This window comes from Macaca thibetana, chromosome 10 (genome assembly GCF_024542745.1).
Source record: "Macaca thibetana thibetana isolate TM-01 chromosome 10, ASM2454274v1, whole genome shotgun sequence".
Classification (NCBI taxonomy): domain Eukaryota; kingdom Metazoa; phylum Chordata; class Mammalia; order Primates; family Cercopithecidae; genus Macaca; species Macaca thibetana.
In genome coordinates, this window is record NC_065587.1 from 48,197,946 (window position 1) to 48,215,633 (window position 17,688).

Sequence of the window (17,688 nt, forward strand, 5' to 3'; positions counted from 1 at the left end):
GTCCCAGCTACTCGGGAGGCTGAAGGCAGAAGAATTGCTTGAACGTGGGAGGTGGAGGTTGCAGTGAGCCGAGATCACGCCACTGCACTCCAGCCTGGGCGGCAGAGTGAGACTCTGTCTAAGAAAAAAAAAAAAAAAAAGTCAGTAGTGTTTGTATCAGACCTTTTGATGCCAATTCTACTAATTGTTTAATGACAAGATTTAATGACATACAAAAATTAGTTAAAATCAAATCTTATGGAACCGATTAAAGAGAGTTGTTTCAATAGGAAAACATTGGAATCCTCTGAAAAATCTCCATGGTAGTGAAATCCTTAAAAAACAAATGATATTAAATTATGTTAAAATGTAAAATATGTGAGACACTAAAAATCTAGAGTTGTGCACTTAGATTATTTCATGTCTTTAAGCTCTTTTTTTTAAATTTTGAGATGGAGTTTTGTCTGGAATGCAAGGGTGAGATCTTGGCTCACTGCAACCTCCACCTCCGGGTTCAAGCGATTCTCCTGCCTCAGTAGCTGAGATTACACGTGCCTGCCACCATGCATGGCTAATTTTTGTATTTTTAGTAGAGACTGGATTTCACCATGTTGGCCAGGCTGGTCTTGAACTCCTGACCTCAGGCGATCCACCCGCCTTGGCCTCCCAAAGTGCTGGGATTATGAGCCACTGTGGTGCCCAGGCTATAATTACTTTTTACCTCTCTCTTAGCTGAACATTTGTAAGTTACATGGGCTTGTTACAAGATATCAGTTTCACAAAGATTTTGGGGTGTTGCTCCCTGTATGTGAATTTAACCTATCACCAGAATACATTCTCTCTTCCTCTCTGGACTCACTCACAGCATGTGGGGCCACCTGGCCCCAACTGGCCACTTCCACTTTCATCTCTTGCTGTTGCCTGCTTTCCTGATGCTTCGCGTCTTGCTGAAAGAGTTCTAGCCTTTGGCTGTGTGCATGCTGTTAGCTATTCACCTGTCCCACTTTCTCACATCTCAGGGTGCCTGTCGTCTGTTACTGGAAGCACAGTGTCCTTCGTCTAATTCTGGCCTCAACTCTCCCACAGAGAGTTTGTTGACAGCCATCCCTCTGATCCTCCAACCCCCTTCATCCATTATTTGTTTATTGCCTCCTCCCCTCCACTGGAATTGGGTCTCATGTATCCCCAGCCCTTAGAACCCCTGGCATACAGCAGATGTTCAGTAAATGCTGCCTGGGTGTTGAGTGAATAATCAAGTGCCTTCTGTGTACTGGGCGCTGCTCTAGGTACTTCTTAGGAGGTGAAATTTCCCTCCTTCCCGCTCTCTCAGTACACGGGGTGCACTGCCAGCGTTTCGCAGGCTGTTTTGCACTAACAGCATCTGTCTGGCTGTCTTGCTTGCCAGATTTTTGGTTGACAACCAAAGGCTGTGGGCCCAGTTCAGCTCTGCGTTTGGTTTTGTATGGCCCGAGAACTGAGGATGTTTCTTATGTTTTAAAATGTAAAATATACATGTACAAAAGACTATGAGCCTTTTTAGGGGGATCAGTAGTTGGGAGGGTGGAAGACATGGCTCTTGGCCACAGGACGTAAACTATTGACTCTCTGGTTCTTTGCAGAATCATTGTGTCAGTTCCTCTCCTAGGCTAGGAGCTCTCTGAGAATATGGGGACTGTCTTCATCCTTGGTTCCCCAGGACACAGACCTCAGTCGTGTTTATTTATTTATTTATTTATTTTTTTGAGACGGGGTCTCACTGTTGCCCAGGCTGGAGTGACATGATCACAGCTCACTGCAGCCTCTATTTCCTGGGCACAAGCGATCCTCCCACACCTCAGCCTCCAGACTAGCCGGGACTATAGGCATGTACCACCACACCCAGCTAATTTTTATATTTTTGGTAGAGACAGGGTTTTGACATGTGGCCAGGCTGGTTTTGAACTCCTGGGCTCAAGCCATCTGCCTGCTTCGGCCTTCCAAAGTCCTGGGATTACCGATGTGAGCCGCTGTGCCTGGCCCAGCCATGTTTTTTGGGTTGAATGGAACTCACTGCTTTTCTTCTGTACTCTGGAGTCAGATGCAGGTGTGAATCCCAGCACTGGCCTGTTCTAACTCTGAGACTTTGGGGGAAGGGGGAACATCCTGAGTCTCCTTTCCTCATCTGAAAGCTGGGGATAGAACTACCTTCTTCTGAGGGCTATTGTGAAGATTAAGTGAAACGTCAAAGTCTGTACAGGGCTGAGCACAGAATTAGCATTTAATGTTAGCTTTTACTGCTTAAACATCCAGCAAAATTATACAGTCTGATCATAATCCTATCAATCAAAGCATGTAGCAATTATCAATTAAAAAGTAAATCAGTCCTTTGGAATTAGTTAGCTGCTTTCTTTTCGGTGGTGTTGAAAATTAAGACTTTTTTCCCCCCAGTACTTTGCATCGAAGTCACTGTTAAGTGATGTTGAAAATTAAGACTTTTTTCCCCCAGTACTTTCCATCTAAGTCACTCTTAAGGCAAATAAATGGTCTTTCACGAAGAGCTCGAGCTATTCCAGTGCTCTGTGAAGTGGGCATTTTTGTCTGCAGCGGCCTCTGCAGTGGTTGAGCCCTTTCCTGGAGAGGCAGGAGATAATGGTGCTGGAGTCGGTGGCAGCCGCGGGTGGGAGCATGTACTTCTGGGTGTGCTGTGTGTTTGCAGGCTGGGCACTCTGTAAAGACATGTTGAATTGAAATGAATTAAGATGGTGATGTATCTTGAACCTGTTGCGTTGCAGGCACAGTGAAGGTGAAGAGTTCTAACATCCAAGTTGGAGACCTTATCATCGTTGAAAAGGTGAGCAGGATCTGGAAGCTTGTGTGTGAATACCACTTCATGGGTCCTAACGTGTCATTTGTGTATCTGGTAGATGAAGTGAAGGATGCATTTTGGGATTCTATCCAAAAACTTTGCCTCGGGAGAAAAATCTCCTGTGAGACACACACACACACACACACACACACACACACACACACACACACACACAAATATTTTTTCAAGGTTTATATGTGTTGGTTAGCCAGAAATCCTGCTTACAAACACAAGTACAAGTTTTGATTTCCTGTTCAATGTGCTTATTATTTTGGGATAAAAAAATATAATAAAATCTTTCCTAGAAGTCTACTTACTATATAGACACTTAAAATATTTATAAAATTTACCTTTTGAGCCATTTTAGCTTGTATTTCCCAACTTAACCATTGTGCTTGTTTTTTATTTTATGGGGAGCAGGGGTTAAGTGTAACCTGAGAACAGTAAAAAGACCAAAAATACATTTTAAAAAATAGCTGTGTCAGTGTGTTTGTTACTTTAGCAAACACTCATATCTTTTTCTAGTGTGTATATTTGGAAGGTATTGGATTTTGGGGGGTGGCTCTGGAGAGGCTTGGAATAATATTTGATTAGAAAAGGGTTGTGTCTTAACTTGTTTCTGTAGAAATTGAGCTATGCTCTTTTAAAAGGATTAAATCCAAGAACTCAAAGCTGCTTTGAGGTAAAGTGAAACTCTTTTGGGTGGTAGCTCAGAAGAACCACACAAACCCCCTCTATGTTATCACATACTTTTCTGTTCATAATTAAATGGGGGCTGCTGGCTCCCCCCGCTTCCCCCAGTGTTTTTGAGAATGGCTTTTGTTGCTGCTTACTACTTTCCTTCCTTATTAAAACCCACTAAAAGCCAAACATCAAGCTGGGAAGTTGGTAGATGCAGAAAGCGTGAGCGCAGGGTCTGTCTTGAGTCTCAGCAGACAGCCTGGAAGAGAGCCAGCTGGGGAGGCAGACTTTCGGGATTTTGGGAGGTAATGGTTGAATTCGCCAGAAAACTAGAAGCTCTCTTTCCAAGATAAGATTTTGATAGGGGATTAGTAAAGTAGCAGCAGTGTGCAAGGTTTTTCAGATTCAAAATAAATCCCCAAATCTGTCTTTGACAAAGGCAGAAACTTAAAAGAGGCTGTGAGTTTCAGTCCCCCCTCCCCACAACCCAAGGAGGGGTTGGGGGTGGAGGCGGAAACCCTCCCCCCACCACCCGGCACATGGTCATTCATTCACAGTAACAGTCTTTCTTTTCATAACACAGAACCAGCGGGTCCCTGCCGACATGATCTTCCTGAGGACATCAGAAAAAAACGGTAAACATCTGAGATCAATTTGGAAAATAACCATTAACCTTTCAGTGGTAATTTGGTAAAATAATCATTTGAAAATGTCACAAAGTAGATTATCATTTTGGAGCCATGGAGGCAAATCAAAAGCATCTTTTTCAATAGACCGTTCTTTTTAAACAGTGTTGTTGGTGTTTAAAAGTCCATAGATTTTGGTCATTAAAAAATACAGTTTGTGGAACACCGGCTGACTCACAGCTGGTCAAGTCACGCATACAGTGGCCTTGGGTTTCCTCTCCGGGCTGTGTTAAGCTCAGCCTCAGGAGCTGGGACGAGGAAGTGTCTCTAACATGTAGAAGTAAACAGAAATCCTCTCTCTTCTAAGCTGATACCAGCAGATGTGTCATGAGTGGGGGCAGTATAGAAACTGGGGAGAGGGGGCTGTCTTTTCTGCCCTTTGTTCATGAGTCGGGGACCTTGCCCATAGCACTTATTGATTTATTTATTGTAGCCTGAGTTTGCGGGCTGGGAATCTCTGAAGTCTCCTACAAGGCCTTTAACTCCTTGCAGTTGTTCCCTAGGGTGGCAGCTACCATTGCCTGCCCACCCTATCAGTCTACTAAAATTGCCTTAATTTTTTTTTTTTTTTTTCTTGAGACCGGGTCTTGCTCTGTCGCCCAGGCTGGAATGCGGTGGTATGATCTCAGCTTACTGCAACCTCTGCCTCCTGGGTTCAAGCCATTCTCCTGCCTCAGCCTCCCGTGCACCAACATGCCTGGCTAATTTTTATATTTTTGGTAGGGATGGGGTTTCACCGTGTTGGCCAGGCTGGTCTTGAACTCCTGACCTCAAGTGATCCATCAGCCTCCCAAAGTGCTGGAATTACAGGTGTGAGCCACCACGACCGGCCAAAATGGCCTTGATTTTAATTTTTGTTATTTAAGCTGTTCTGAGGAAATAAGGCTGTTTTTCTCTTACCTGGCATGATTGGAGGTTTCTGAACACGTGAAAAATTTACATTCGTATTCCTTTGAGGACGCTGCAACGTATTTCATTATTAATGGAATTAAAGTACAAGTAAAATTATATACTGATATGTAATCAGGACAGGAGGTAAAACGCACTAGATTAAAACAGTCTTTGAAAAACTACGGCTTTGTCTTCAAATCTGTTCTTGTGTTCTATTTAGTGAAAACAGAGCATTATGGAGTTATCAGGGCCCCTGACATGCTCTTTTTTTCTTAAAAAAAAAAAACAAAAAAACCAAAACTATGTGTGTTCTATGTTAATAGTTCTCAAAGACTGAACTGCAGTGTCGTGAATGGGGTGTGTTCTGTATCTGATGGAGTGTACAGCTGACTACTTGCATGGATCTGTATGTCAGACTGAAAGATACACCTCTGAAATGTGCCAGCCTGTAATGACCTCGTGCTTGCCTGGATTGATCGGTGCTGTTCTGAGCTCTATGCACGAATCACCCCTGCAGGGTCAGGACTGTCCCTATCTCCACTTTTACAGACGAGGAAACTGAGGCTCAGAGAGGATAGGCAACTATCAGGGCACAAAGCTAGTATGTGGCAGAGCCTGGACCTGCACTCAGGTGGTTTGGGTCCTGAGAAGGTGCTGGCGATGCCTGGCCAGACAGCTAGGAATGCTGGTCACCCTGTGCTGGTCCCCGTTCTATCTCTCCACTGAAACTCTACAGCAAGATTGTGAGGTCTACGTTTCTCCACATTTTACAGACACTGGAGCTTAACAAGGCCAAGAAACTAGCCTGGGATCTCACTGAGAGAGAGTGGTGGAGTGAGGGTTTGAACTCTGAGCTTTCTGATCCCAGAGCTTATTTTGGAAGAAGTGGGAGTTACGATATGTATTTTCCCTTGTGGTCGCTGGCCATTGGTTGGCTGTTTTTACAAGGACCAGAGCAGACGCTGCCCAGAGCTGCCGAGGGAAGGGTGCTTGAGGTGCAGGTGACAGCACCCGACTTCCTTCCCGCAGGGTCATGCTTCTTGCGGACGGATCAGCTGGATGGGGAGACGGACTGGAAGCTGCGGCTTCCCGTGGCCTGCACGCAGAGGCTCCCCACGGCCGCCGTGAGTAGCTTTCCCTGCAGAAGCCCATGCTGGCAACCTGTCTTAGCAGGGTCCTCGAACTCAGTGTCTTGGGGGCCAGGAATGGGACGGCAGCTGTGAAGTGGGGCGGGTGGGGGAGCGTGGGGTCCTGGAGAGCCCCTGGGATTCGTTGGCTTCCCTGACGTGGCCAGGCCAAAAGCAGATCCTGAGGGTAGGCAGTGCGCTGTCCCGTGGGAAGCTGAAAACCGTAAGGAGCCTTGCCCACGTGCCTCACCAGAATTTCAAGGGTAAGCCAGAGCATGTCACTGCTCTGCTCAAAACAAGGTAGGCCAGGCTCGGCGGCATGCACCTGTAGTCCCAGCTCCTCGAGAGGCTGAGTCAGGGGATTGCTTAAGCCCATGGGTTCGATGCTTTAGTGAGCTGTCATTGTCCCTGGGAATAGCAACTGCACTCCAGCCTGGGCAGCATAGTGAGACCTGTGTCTAATAAAAGTAATAATCATAAAATAAAAAAAAACCCTCCAAAGATTTCTCATCTTACTGAGAATCAGTTCTGCGGTGCTTGCTGTCATCTTCAGGTCCTTCCCATTTGTCTCTCTGCTGAGGCTGTGACCTCAGTGCCTGGCCTTCTCTCCTCTGCCTGCCAGCCTGTCGGGTCTGTCATTCTGTCCCTGGATGTTTACTGTTGCCGTTTCCTCCACCGGGAGCCCTCTGATCTCTGGCGAGTCTGCCTGGCAGGTCATCTCCACGCTCCACTGAGCTTTTGCTCACGAGTCTCCTTATCGGAGAGGCTCTTTCTGCCCTCCTCTCCCTGCATCCCCACTTCACTCACTTCCAGGCAGCGTCCCTGTGAGTGGGCTCTGCCTGTTGTATTCTCTGCCGCATCCCCAGTGTGCATGGCGGGGTGCCGGCCCTGGCTGAGAGGATGGCCGCAGTAGTTGGTCAAGTGTCACTTAAGTGCCCGGTGACTGGCGTGCCCCACCGTGGTCTGGAAGGATGAAGTGGAACACAGAAGCTTCCCCTGTCCTCACGTCACATGTATCGAAGCCACTCCTTACTGTGTCCCCTGAGGGAGGAGGATGGGTCCACGTCTTGGTGGGACTGACATAACAAGAAATGTAGCCACCCTATGAATGATTTTTCATGGCTAATACAAAGTGAAATAGCACCATTATTACTGTTAATTTTAAACCAGGAATTTTATTTTATTATTTATTTATGAGACGGACTCTTATTCTGTTGCCCAGGGTAGAGTACAGTGGCGTGATCTTGGCTCACTGCAACTTCCACCTCCTGGGTTCAAGCAATTTTCCTGCTTCAGCCTCCCGAGTAGCTGGGATTACAGGCGCCCGCCACCGCGCCCGGGTAATATTTGTATTTTTAGTAGAGGCAGGGTTTCGTGGTGTTGGCCAGGATGGTCTCAAACTCCTGGCCTCAGTTGATCCACCTGCCTCAGCCTCCCAAAAGTGCTGTGGTTACTGGCATGAGCCACGGCGCCTGGCCTAAACCAGGAATGTTAGAACAGTGAGTTTCTAACTACTGGCTAGGAGCCCCTGGGGACTTGTAGCAGCCACCGTCATGCCTGTGAGGTGTAGCTAACCTGACGACAGAATTCTGATCCTCAAAACAATTTAAAAGCTCTGTTCTAGAGACAGGTTAGGGGGGCATGGAAGGGAAGGTGCTGCAGATTCCGCAGCATGGGATCACATTACTTGGTGCATGCTTTAGAAGCATGATGCAGTTTAATAAACGCTCGCTTTGCCTCTCGTTGGGTCCAGGCTCGGACTAGGTTTCAGAGAAAGATGAGATCCTGTCTTCTTTGTTGTCAAGGAACTCTCGGCCTTAGTGTGATTATTGGGGGGTGGTCTCTGTGAGGAGCAGCATTTTAACACAATTTTAGATAATGAGATGTATATGAGCTGGGCGCAGTGGCTCACGCCTGTAATCCCAGCATTTTGGAAGGCCGAGGCAGGCAGATCGCTTGAGACCATCCTGGGCAATGTGGTGAAACCTTGTCTCTACAAAAAAATACAAAAGGTAGCCAGGCCTGGTAGCGCACACCTATCGTCCCAGCTACTCGGGATGCTGAGGTGGGAGGATGGCTTGAACCTGGGAGGCGGAGGTTGCAGTGAGCTGAGATTGTGCCACTGTACTCCAGGCTGGGCAACAGAGGGAGACCCTGTCTCAAAAAAACAAAAAAAGATTTATATGAAACGATGACCTGATTAATACATGAGTATATTCTTGTTAAAAATAGTTCAACTGTATGGAAAGCTGTGGAAGAAAAAGTGAGAAATCTTGCTCACAGCCTTTACCTCAGATCTTACCTTCTTCCCAGAGGGAATCAAGGGTCATGTGAAGTCAATAGTGGTCTTTCCAGATGTTTCTCAATGCACTTACTTATGAATATACAAATGCAGACTTGTTTGTGGTATGTGGTTTCACATAAATGGCATAAGACTGTATTCGTTGTTCTGCAGTTTTTTTCACCCTCCACTTTTTTTTTTTTTGATGGAGTCTCACTCTGCCACCCAGGCTGGAGTGCAGTGGCGCGATCTTGGTTCACTGCAAGCTCTGCATCCCGGGTTCACGCCATTCTCCTGCCTCATCCTCCTGAGTAACTGGGACTACAGGTGCCTGCCACCCCACCTAGCTAATTTTTTGTAGTTTTAGTAGAGACAGGGTTTCACCGTGTTAGCGAAGATGGCGTCAATCTCCTGACCTCATGAGCCACCCGCCTTGGCTTCCCAAAGTGCTTGGATTACAGGTGTGAGCCACGGCACCTGGCCCTTTTTTTTTTTGGAGACAGAATCTTATTCTGTTGCCCAGGCTGGAGTGCAGTGGCACCATCTCAGCTCACTGCAACCTCTGCCTCCTGGGTTCAAGTGATTATCCTGCCTCAGCCTCCGAGTAGCTGGGACTACAGTCGTGAGCCACCACGCCCAGCTAATTTCTGTATTGATGGGGTTTCACCATGTTGGCCAGGCTGGTCTCAAACTCCTAACCTCAGGTGATCCACCTGCCTTAGCCTCCCACAGTGCTGGGATTACAGGCGTGAGCTACCACGACTGGCCCTACTCCACGTTTAATGTGTCTCTGAGCCTTATGAATACACAGAGGCGGTATGCATATGGTGCCTCCTAGTTAGTTAGCAAGAGTGCAGGCTCTGCCTGAAGGGGTGGCTGGTAGCCTTTACCATCTCTTGGCCCTTGTTGCCAAGTGGCGTTGTTGGCCAAGTTTGCCTGATTGCTTTTGAAAGAGCACCCAGAAATCCAGATTTTCATGTGAAATCACTCAAATTTTAAATGTTTTATTTATTTATTTATTTTTTTTTGAGACAGAGTCTCGCTCTGTCACCCAGGCTGGAGTGCAGTGGCCAGATCTCAGCTCACTGCAAGCTCCACCTCCCGGGTTCATGCCATTCTCCTGCCTCAGCCTCCCAAGTAGCTGGGACTACAGGCGCCCGCCACCTCGCCCGGCTAGTTTTTTGTATTTTTTTAGTAGAGACGGGGTTTCACCATGTTAGCCAGGATGGTCTCGATCTCCTGACCTCGTGATCCACCCGTCTCGGCCTCCCAAAGTGCTGGGATTACAGGCTTGAGCCACCGCGCCCGGCCCAAATTTTAAATGTTGATAGTTCATTTCATTAAAAATTTAGAGAAGGCTGGGCATGGTGGCTCACACCTGTAATCCCAGCACTTTGGGAGGCCAAGGCGGGTGGATCACGAGGTCAGGAGATCGAGACCATCCTGGCCAACATGGTGAAACCCTATCTCTACTAAAATACAAAAAATTATCCAGGCTTGGTGGTGTGTGCCTGTAGTCCTAGCTATTTGGGAGGCTGAGGCAGGGAAATAGTTTGAATCTGGGAGGCGGAGGTTTCAGTGAGCTGAGATCGCGCCACTGCACTCCAGCCTGGCAACAGAGCGAGACTTCGTCGCAAAAACAAACAAAATTTACAGTATATATATATATATTTTTTGGAGGTGGAATTTCAATCTTGTTGCCCAGGCTGGAGTGCAATGGTGTGATCTCAGCTCATTGTAGCCTCCATCTCCTGGGTTCAAGCAATTCTCCTGCCTCAGCTTCCTGAGTAGCTGAAATTACAGGTGTGTGACACCACGCCCAGCTAATTTTTTTTTGTATTTTTAGTAGAAATGGGGTTTTACCAGGTTGGTCAGCCTTGTCTTGAGCTCCTGACCTCAAGTGATCCGCCTGCCTCGGCCTCCCAAAGTGCTGGGATTACACGTGTGAGCCACCATGCCTGGCCTCCCTCTTTTTTTTTTTTTTTTTTTTTTGAGATGGAGTTTCCCTCTCTTGCCCAGGGTAGAGTACAGTGGCGTGATCTCAGCTCACTGCAACCTCCACCTCCCAGGTTCAAGCAATTCTCCTGCCTCAGCCTCCCGAGTAGCTGGGATTAAAAGCACCTGCCACCACGCCTGGCTAATTTTTGTATTTTTAGTAGAGATGGGGTGTCACCATGTTGGCCAGGCTGGTCTCGAACTCCTGACCTCAAGTGATCCACCAGTCTCGGCCTCCCACAGTGCTGGGATTACAGGTGTGAGCTACTATGTCCCACCTTGGAGTGTAGTTTCATTCTTTTTTTGCATCTGCATAATATTCCAAGACATGTGGCTATCACAATATATCCATTTCCCATTTTTTAATATTTCTGGACTTTTTTTGGTATATCTATCGCTTTATAATTGGGTGTCTTGGTTATGAAGTAAGATTTATCTAGTAAGGCAATCCCTGCTTCCTTTTTTTCTGGCAGTGATTCCTACTACCCTTTAAAAGGTCAGGTAAAGACAGAGTACAAAGAAACTTGTAAATGACTGGGATGGGGACATGCCACAACAGGCTGCTGGCGGGAGCTGCGAAGTTTAGACAAGACGCCTGCTTCTAGCTCAGCTGGCTCCTTCATGGCTGGACTGCCTTCTCCTGCAGGAGTAACGGGCCTCCCTGGGCCACGTCGTCAGGATTGGCAGTATGGGTTTGAAATAATTGTGTTAAAATGAAGAGGAAGTAAGAAGAATCTGGAAAAGGAAGAGAGGAGAAGAAACAGATCCAATAACCAGGTGCTGGTACAGAGCTGGCTGCGGTGACGGCAGCCGTGGCCTCAGGGTGCCCTGATGAAGCACAGGTCCTGTGGTCACTGTTGCCCATCCAAGGGCAGCTGTGTCCCTCTGGGCAGCAGGCGTGGAAGCGGGGCCCCATGGTGTCTGTGTACTGCTCCCCTAAAATGTAGTGGTGGTGTGGCTGTTTCACAGGTCGGGCAGAACAGAGGGGTCACTGATTTCTCCAAATTCATACGACTGGTATGTGGGGGCTGGGGTTTGCTCCTGGCTCTCTTTGTGCAAAGCCTCATCTTTGACCAGCAGGCAGTTGGCCGAGTATGGGAACTCAAGAGCCCGCCGTAGCAGATGACCTTCCTATTAAGAAGAAAAGTAGGCCGGATGCGGTGGCTCATGCCTGTAATCCCAGCACTTTGGGAGGCTGAGGCGGGTGGATCACGAGTCAAGAGATCGAGACTGTCTCTATTAAAAAAAAAAAAAAAAATTAGTTGGGTGTGGTGACATGCGCCTGTAGTCACAGCTACTTGGGAGGCTGAGGCAGGAGAATGGCTTGAACCTGGGAGGTGGAGGTTGCAGTGAGACGAGACTGCACCATTGCACTCCAGCCTGGCAACAGAGCAAGACTCCATCTCAAAAAGAAAAAAAAAAAGAAGAAAAGCAACTGAGAAAAAAACACTATAATATAACCTCCTGTCCTCATGCCATATATATGTGTGAGTGGGTATGTATATGACATAATCATCCATTGTTAGCTTGGCCTTTAACTTGTTGCATGATCTGGGCCACGCCCTGCCATTTCCTCTCGGGACCCGCCTGTGCCAGTGCAGGGAATCATTCCGTCCTGTCCCCACTCGATGGGGCTTTCTGCTTCTGAACTTATTTCCATTCCACACTGCGCTTTGGCCTGTCCCTTCCTTCTCCTGGGCTTCACCCCTTCCTGGTGCCCAGTCCCCGTCTACTTCCTTTCTTCTTTGTTCTAGAAGTGACTGCTGCTCCCCCTGACTGTACCTGTCTTATGCCACTTCACATATGCTGCTTTGAAATGTAGTTTTTGCCCAGATCTTTCACTTTTGGCATTTTTATCACCTAAGGTTGACTTCTTGTTTGCTTTTAAAAAAATTATACTAAAAGACACATAACATAAAATGTGCCATCGTAATCATTTTTAAGTGCACAGTTCAGTGGCCTGAAGTACTCTGACCTTGTCATGCAGGCATCAGCCGTGTTCATCTTTGGAACTTTTTTCATCTTTCAAAACTAGAACTCTGGACTCATTAAGCAGTAACTTCATTCCCGCCTTGGCCCAACCCCTGGCGAGCATCTTTCTGTTTTCTGTCTCTATGAATTAAACTACTCTAAGTTCCTCCTATAAGTGGAATCACTTAGTTTTTGTCTTTTTGTGACTGGTTTATTTCACTGAGCATGAGGTCTTCTTCCAGGTTCATCCGTATCGTAGCCTATGTCAGAACTTCTTCCTTTTTAAGGCTGAGTAATATTCCATTGCATGGACAGACCACACTTTATTTATCCATTCATCCACTGATGCTTGTTTGACTTGCCTCCACTTCTTGGCTGTTGTGAATAATGCTACTACGTACATAGGTGGACAGATGATCACGTCATGTCCCTGCTTTCAGTTCTTTTGGGTGTATACCCGGAGGTGGAATTGCTGGATTATTTGGTAGTTTTCTGATTAATTTTTTGAGGAAGTGCTGTGCTGTTTCCATAGCTGTTGCACCATCTGACGTTCCCAGCAACAGTGCACAGGGCCTCCAGATTCTCCACCTCTTCATCATACTTGTTTTTGTTTTTGTTTTGATAGCCATCCTTATGGGTGAGAGGCGTTCTTACTTGCTTTTTCAGCTCTTCCCAGAGGTTTATACCAAGTAGATGCCCAGTAATCATTTGTTGAATGAGTATTTTCTTTCTTTTTTTTTTTTTTTTTTGAGATGGTGTCTCACTCTGTCATCCAGGCTGGAGTGCAGTGGCGCGATTTCAGCTCACTGCAACTTCCGCCTCCCGGGTTCAAGCGATTCTCCTGCCTCAGCCTCCCGAGTAGCTGCAATTACAGGCACGCGCCACCACGCCCGGCTAATTTTTTTGTATTTTTAGTAGAGACAGGATTTCAACATGTTGGCCGTGCTGGTCTTGAACTCCTGGCCTCAAGTGATCCGCCCACTTCATCCTCCCAAAGTGCTGGTATTACAGGCATTAACCACCACGCCTAGCTTGAATGAGTATTTTCAATGGTACAGACAAGTCTTGCAAGCCAGAATTTAGCAGAGGAGGATCTGCCACTTTCCAGGGTATTCATAGGTGTGTAGCATCACCCCATCAAGTCTGGAAAGTGCTGGGTAAACATAGAGAAACAAGGATCTTCACTGTACAGTCTCTCAGGGTGTCTCGAGATACTGTATGCGGCGACTCCTAAACTTACTTAACAGAGGACTTTCCTCTTGTTTCCACCTTCCCTGTAATTTTAAGGGCCTGTTTGCTGTGTGTGGGAAATATAGTTGCTTTTGAAAAATAGTGGATGCCTCCTGAAGTCTTGAATTGTGAAGTGATTTTGTTTTGACTCCCGAATGTGACTTCTGTTGAACAGGACCTTCTTCAGATTCGATCGTATGTGTACGCGGAAGAGCCAAATATTGACATTCACAACTTCGTGGGAACTTTTACCCGAGTAAGTGAGCTTACTTCCCACAGGATCCTGTCACCGGGAGTGTGTAAGGGATGAAGACTGAGAAGTACTGATAGTTCTTTGTCAGGAAGTAGTTTTATGCCGGGTGGGGACGTAAAGAAGGCACCACCTTGAAAGCCAACGTATTGTTTCTCAGTAAGGTCGACACAACTAGAATTTTCTTCCGACCTTGGAACGGCTTGAATGAACCAACAACTTAGAGCCAAGCTTTGCTATAATTCACATGAATGCTGACGTCTGAAAGCAGTTTTTCTTTCTCTGTCCTTCAGATGGATCTATGTCCTCTGTTTTTTTTTTTTTTTTTTTTTTTTTTTTTTTTTTTTGAGACGGAGTCTCACTCTGTTGCCCAGGCTGGAGTGCAGTGGTGCGATCTCGGCTCACTGCAAGCTGCGTGTCCCAGGTTCACGCCATTCTCCTGCCTCAGCCTCCTGAGTAGCTAGGACTACAGGCACCTGCCACCTCGCCCGGCTAGTTTTTTGTATTTTTAGTAGAGACAGGTTTTCACTGTTAGCCAGGATGGTCTCGATCTCCTGACCTCGTGATCTGCCCGCCTTGGCCTTCCAAAGTGCTGGGATTACAGGCATGAGCCACTGTGCCTGGCCTTTTTTTTTTTTTTTTTTTTTTTTTTTTTTGAGGCAGTCTCCTTCTGTCGCCCAGGCTAGAGTGCAGTGGCATGATCTTGGCTCATTGGAACCTCTGCCTCCCCGGTTCAAGCGATTCTCCTGCCTCAGCCTCCTGAGTAGCTGGGATTACAGGCGTGCATCACCATGCCTGGCTAATTTTTTGTATTTTTAGTAGAGACGGGGTTTCACCATGTTGGCTAGGCTGGTCTCGAACTCTTGACCTCAGGTGATCCACCGACCTTGGCCTCCCAAAGTGTTGGGATTACAGGCGTGAGCCACCGTACCCAACTTTGGTCATCTTTTATTCATACAAATCCTATCTGCCGTTTTCATAATTTTTAAGCCACTTCCAGACCTTTCAGAAGAGAAATTAAATTTGGATTTAATTTGTTTTAGGAGGCCTGGTGTGGTGGCTCACACCTGTAATCCCAGCACTTCGGGAGGCTGAGGTAGGCGGATCTCCTGAGGTCAGGAGAATTGCTTGAACCTGGGAGGTGGAGGTTGCAGTGGGCCAAGATCGCACCACTGCACTCCAGCCTGGGTGGCAGAGTAAGACTTCATCTCAAAAAAAAAAAAAATTATTTTAGGAATATGGGTTGACAGATTTCTAGAACCCACATTACATTGTCCATGTTCTCTTTCTATAAGCCACAAACAAAGTTGCCCTGCAAACAGCCTAATTGGTTTGCTTTTACATTTTGATTCTTACCTCGTAAAACATTTTTCAGTGCTGAGAGGCCCGCGCTTCTTAAATCACAGGCCAACTTTTTCACGTATTTCTGTGGGAGGTGAAAACCCCAAGGGCAATGGTGGAAGAGCTCGGCCCTCCCCCCATGGTGGAGCCGTCGGCTTCCAAACCCGGCCCCCAGTTTCCTCAGGGGGAGCCTCTCTTTCTATCGCGAGCGGACCAGGCTTGAAGCTGGCTGTGGATTCCAGGGAAGCCGTGCAGGGTGAACGTGTGTCCGTTTGGTCTTTTCCAGGAAGACAGCGACCCCCCGATCAGCGAGAGCCTGAGCATAGAGAACACGCTGTGGGCTGGCACCGTGGTCGCATCAGGTAAGGCGCCATTTCGAGGAATGTGGTAGCAATTTGAAAAGGAAAGAAAATCCTTTCGTAATTAGAATAATCATCTGTCAGTTGGTAAAAGGAGTGCTCGTTCAAATGACGTTTTCCACTTGTTCCGACACCTCCAGGGAATTAAACTGACATCTAATTGCAGCTTGGACACTTAGAGACGCCTGGGGGAGAAGCTGGCATGGCCTGTGGACCTTTTTGCAGTGTCCACGCTGGGAATAGCTGTAATTGCCTCTTCAGATTGACATTCTAATCTGTCCCAGAGCTGGAGGCAGCCTGGATGTTCTGGCTGGAGGTTGTGTTTGTAGGGTATGTTGTGCTGGGACTGCTGGCACTGGGGCCCTAGGAAAGGGCGTGGGCCTGATTGAGCTGGAGCTTCTGTGTTTAAACACCAAGAGGAAGTGGATATTGGTGCTTTTCTTTTTCTTTTTCTCTTTTTTTGAGACAAGGTCTTACTCTGTCACCTAGGCTGGAGCACAGTGGCACAATCTTGGCTCACTGTAACCTCTGCCCCCCGGGTTCAAGCAATTCTTGTGTCTCAGTCTCCCAAGTAGCTGGAATTATAGGCCCGTACCACCACGCTGGCTAGTTTTTGTATTTTTAGTAGAGATGGGATTTCACCATGTTGGCCAGGCTGGTCTCAAACTTCTGACCTCAAGTGATCCACCCACCTCAGCCTCCCTAAGTGCTGGGATTACAGACGTGAGCCACTGCGCCTGGCCCATTGGTGTCTTTCAGTGCTGGGATGACACTGATCGTGACTGCATGGGCTGAATATGACCCCTGATAGCAGTGGTTAACATCAGCGGCATGCAGCCCATGTGTCAGGCCCTGTGCTGGGTGCTTATGTGTGTTACACCCTGCACTTAACCCTCCTAAAGGCACTGTGAGGGTAGATACTATTATTCATATTATGCCCATTCTGCAGATGACGGCACTGAGGCTGAGTGAGGTTAAGTAACTTGCTCTGAGGTCACACAGCAGGTAAAAGGCAGAGTTGGAACTTGAACCTAGGCACTTTGCTCCAGAAACAGAACTTACTGTGTAGCCATCATTTTCTTATATTTTGTGATATCATTAACTTAATAGTATAATTAGTATTATAATTCTACTGCTGGTGACTTTCTGTCTTTACTATTAGAGGAATCAATTTTTTCCATTCTTCAAACATAGTATTCTCCACTCCCCACCATCAAGCCATTTTCCTCTGCTGGTTGCTTCTCTCTTTCATTCATTCATTCATTCATTTTTTTTTTTTTCTTTTGAGACAGGGTCTTATTCTGTCACCCAGGCTGGAGTGCAGGGGTGCAATCATGGCTCGCTGCAGCCTCTAACTCCTGGGCTCAAGCAGTCCTCCTGCCTCAGCCTCCCAAACAGCTGGGACTACAAGTGCATGCCACCATGCCCAGCTAATTTTTAAGTACTTTTTTAGAGATGGGGGTCTCACTGTTCCCCAGGCTAGTCTCAAACTCTCAGACTCACATGATCCTTCTGCTTCAGCCAAAATGCTGGGATCATAGGTGTAAACCACCTTGCCTGTTCCTTCTTTGTCGCTCTTTAGTCCAGTAGACACTCGATTAGGATCCTGTGTGGCAAGGAGAGGGAACGAAGCAGCACAAACTATCCCCAGAGTACCATGTGTCACCATCCACACGTGCACTACTTAATACAAATAGGCAGAGATGCACTCTCCCTTGAGGTTCTTTTGCCACATTTTATTTCCACTGCCTGCCTTTGTTTTCATCATACTTTGGAACATCTCTCAGGCCCCCTGATGACTAAAGAGCGAGACATTCTGCACGGTCATGCCTGGGCCACGCCTGAGCGCAGCCACCCAGGGCACGCAGCATGCAGATGTTCACATCCCGCCCCTCCTCGCCACTTTCCACCCATGTCACCTGAACCAATTTGTTCCCACTTTAAAGTCATTTATTAACAAATAATTAATTACATTTTATTCTTTGATAATTTGACTGAAAAATAAGTATCTCAGTTTGAATTCCCTAGATTACCTGGCAGGTGTTCATCTTC

At 47.0% G+C, this 17,688-nt stretch overlaps 1 protein-coding gene across 1 annotated transcript in view; it reads left to right on the top strand.

The window, feature by feature from the left end:
* The window catches only part of ATP9A (ATPase phospholipid transporting 9A (putative)), a 166,210-nt gene that overhangs the window by 59,912 nt on the left and 88,610 nt on the right, over window positions 1-17,688 (top strand). The window contains exons 5-9 of the mRNA XM_050807429.1: window positions 2,751-2,809; window positions 4,089-4,140; window positions 6,112-6,206; window positions 13,862-13,942; window positions 15,564-15,639. Of these exons, the coding sequence (XP_050663386.1) occupies window positions 2,751-2,809; window positions 4,089-4,140; window positions 6,112-6,206; window positions 13,862-13,942; window positions 15,564-15,639 (363 nt within the window). The remainder of the gene's footprint in view (window positions 1-2,750; window positions 2,810-4,088; window positions 4,141-6,111; window positions 6,207-13,861; window positions 13,943-15,563; window positions 15,640-17,688) is intronic.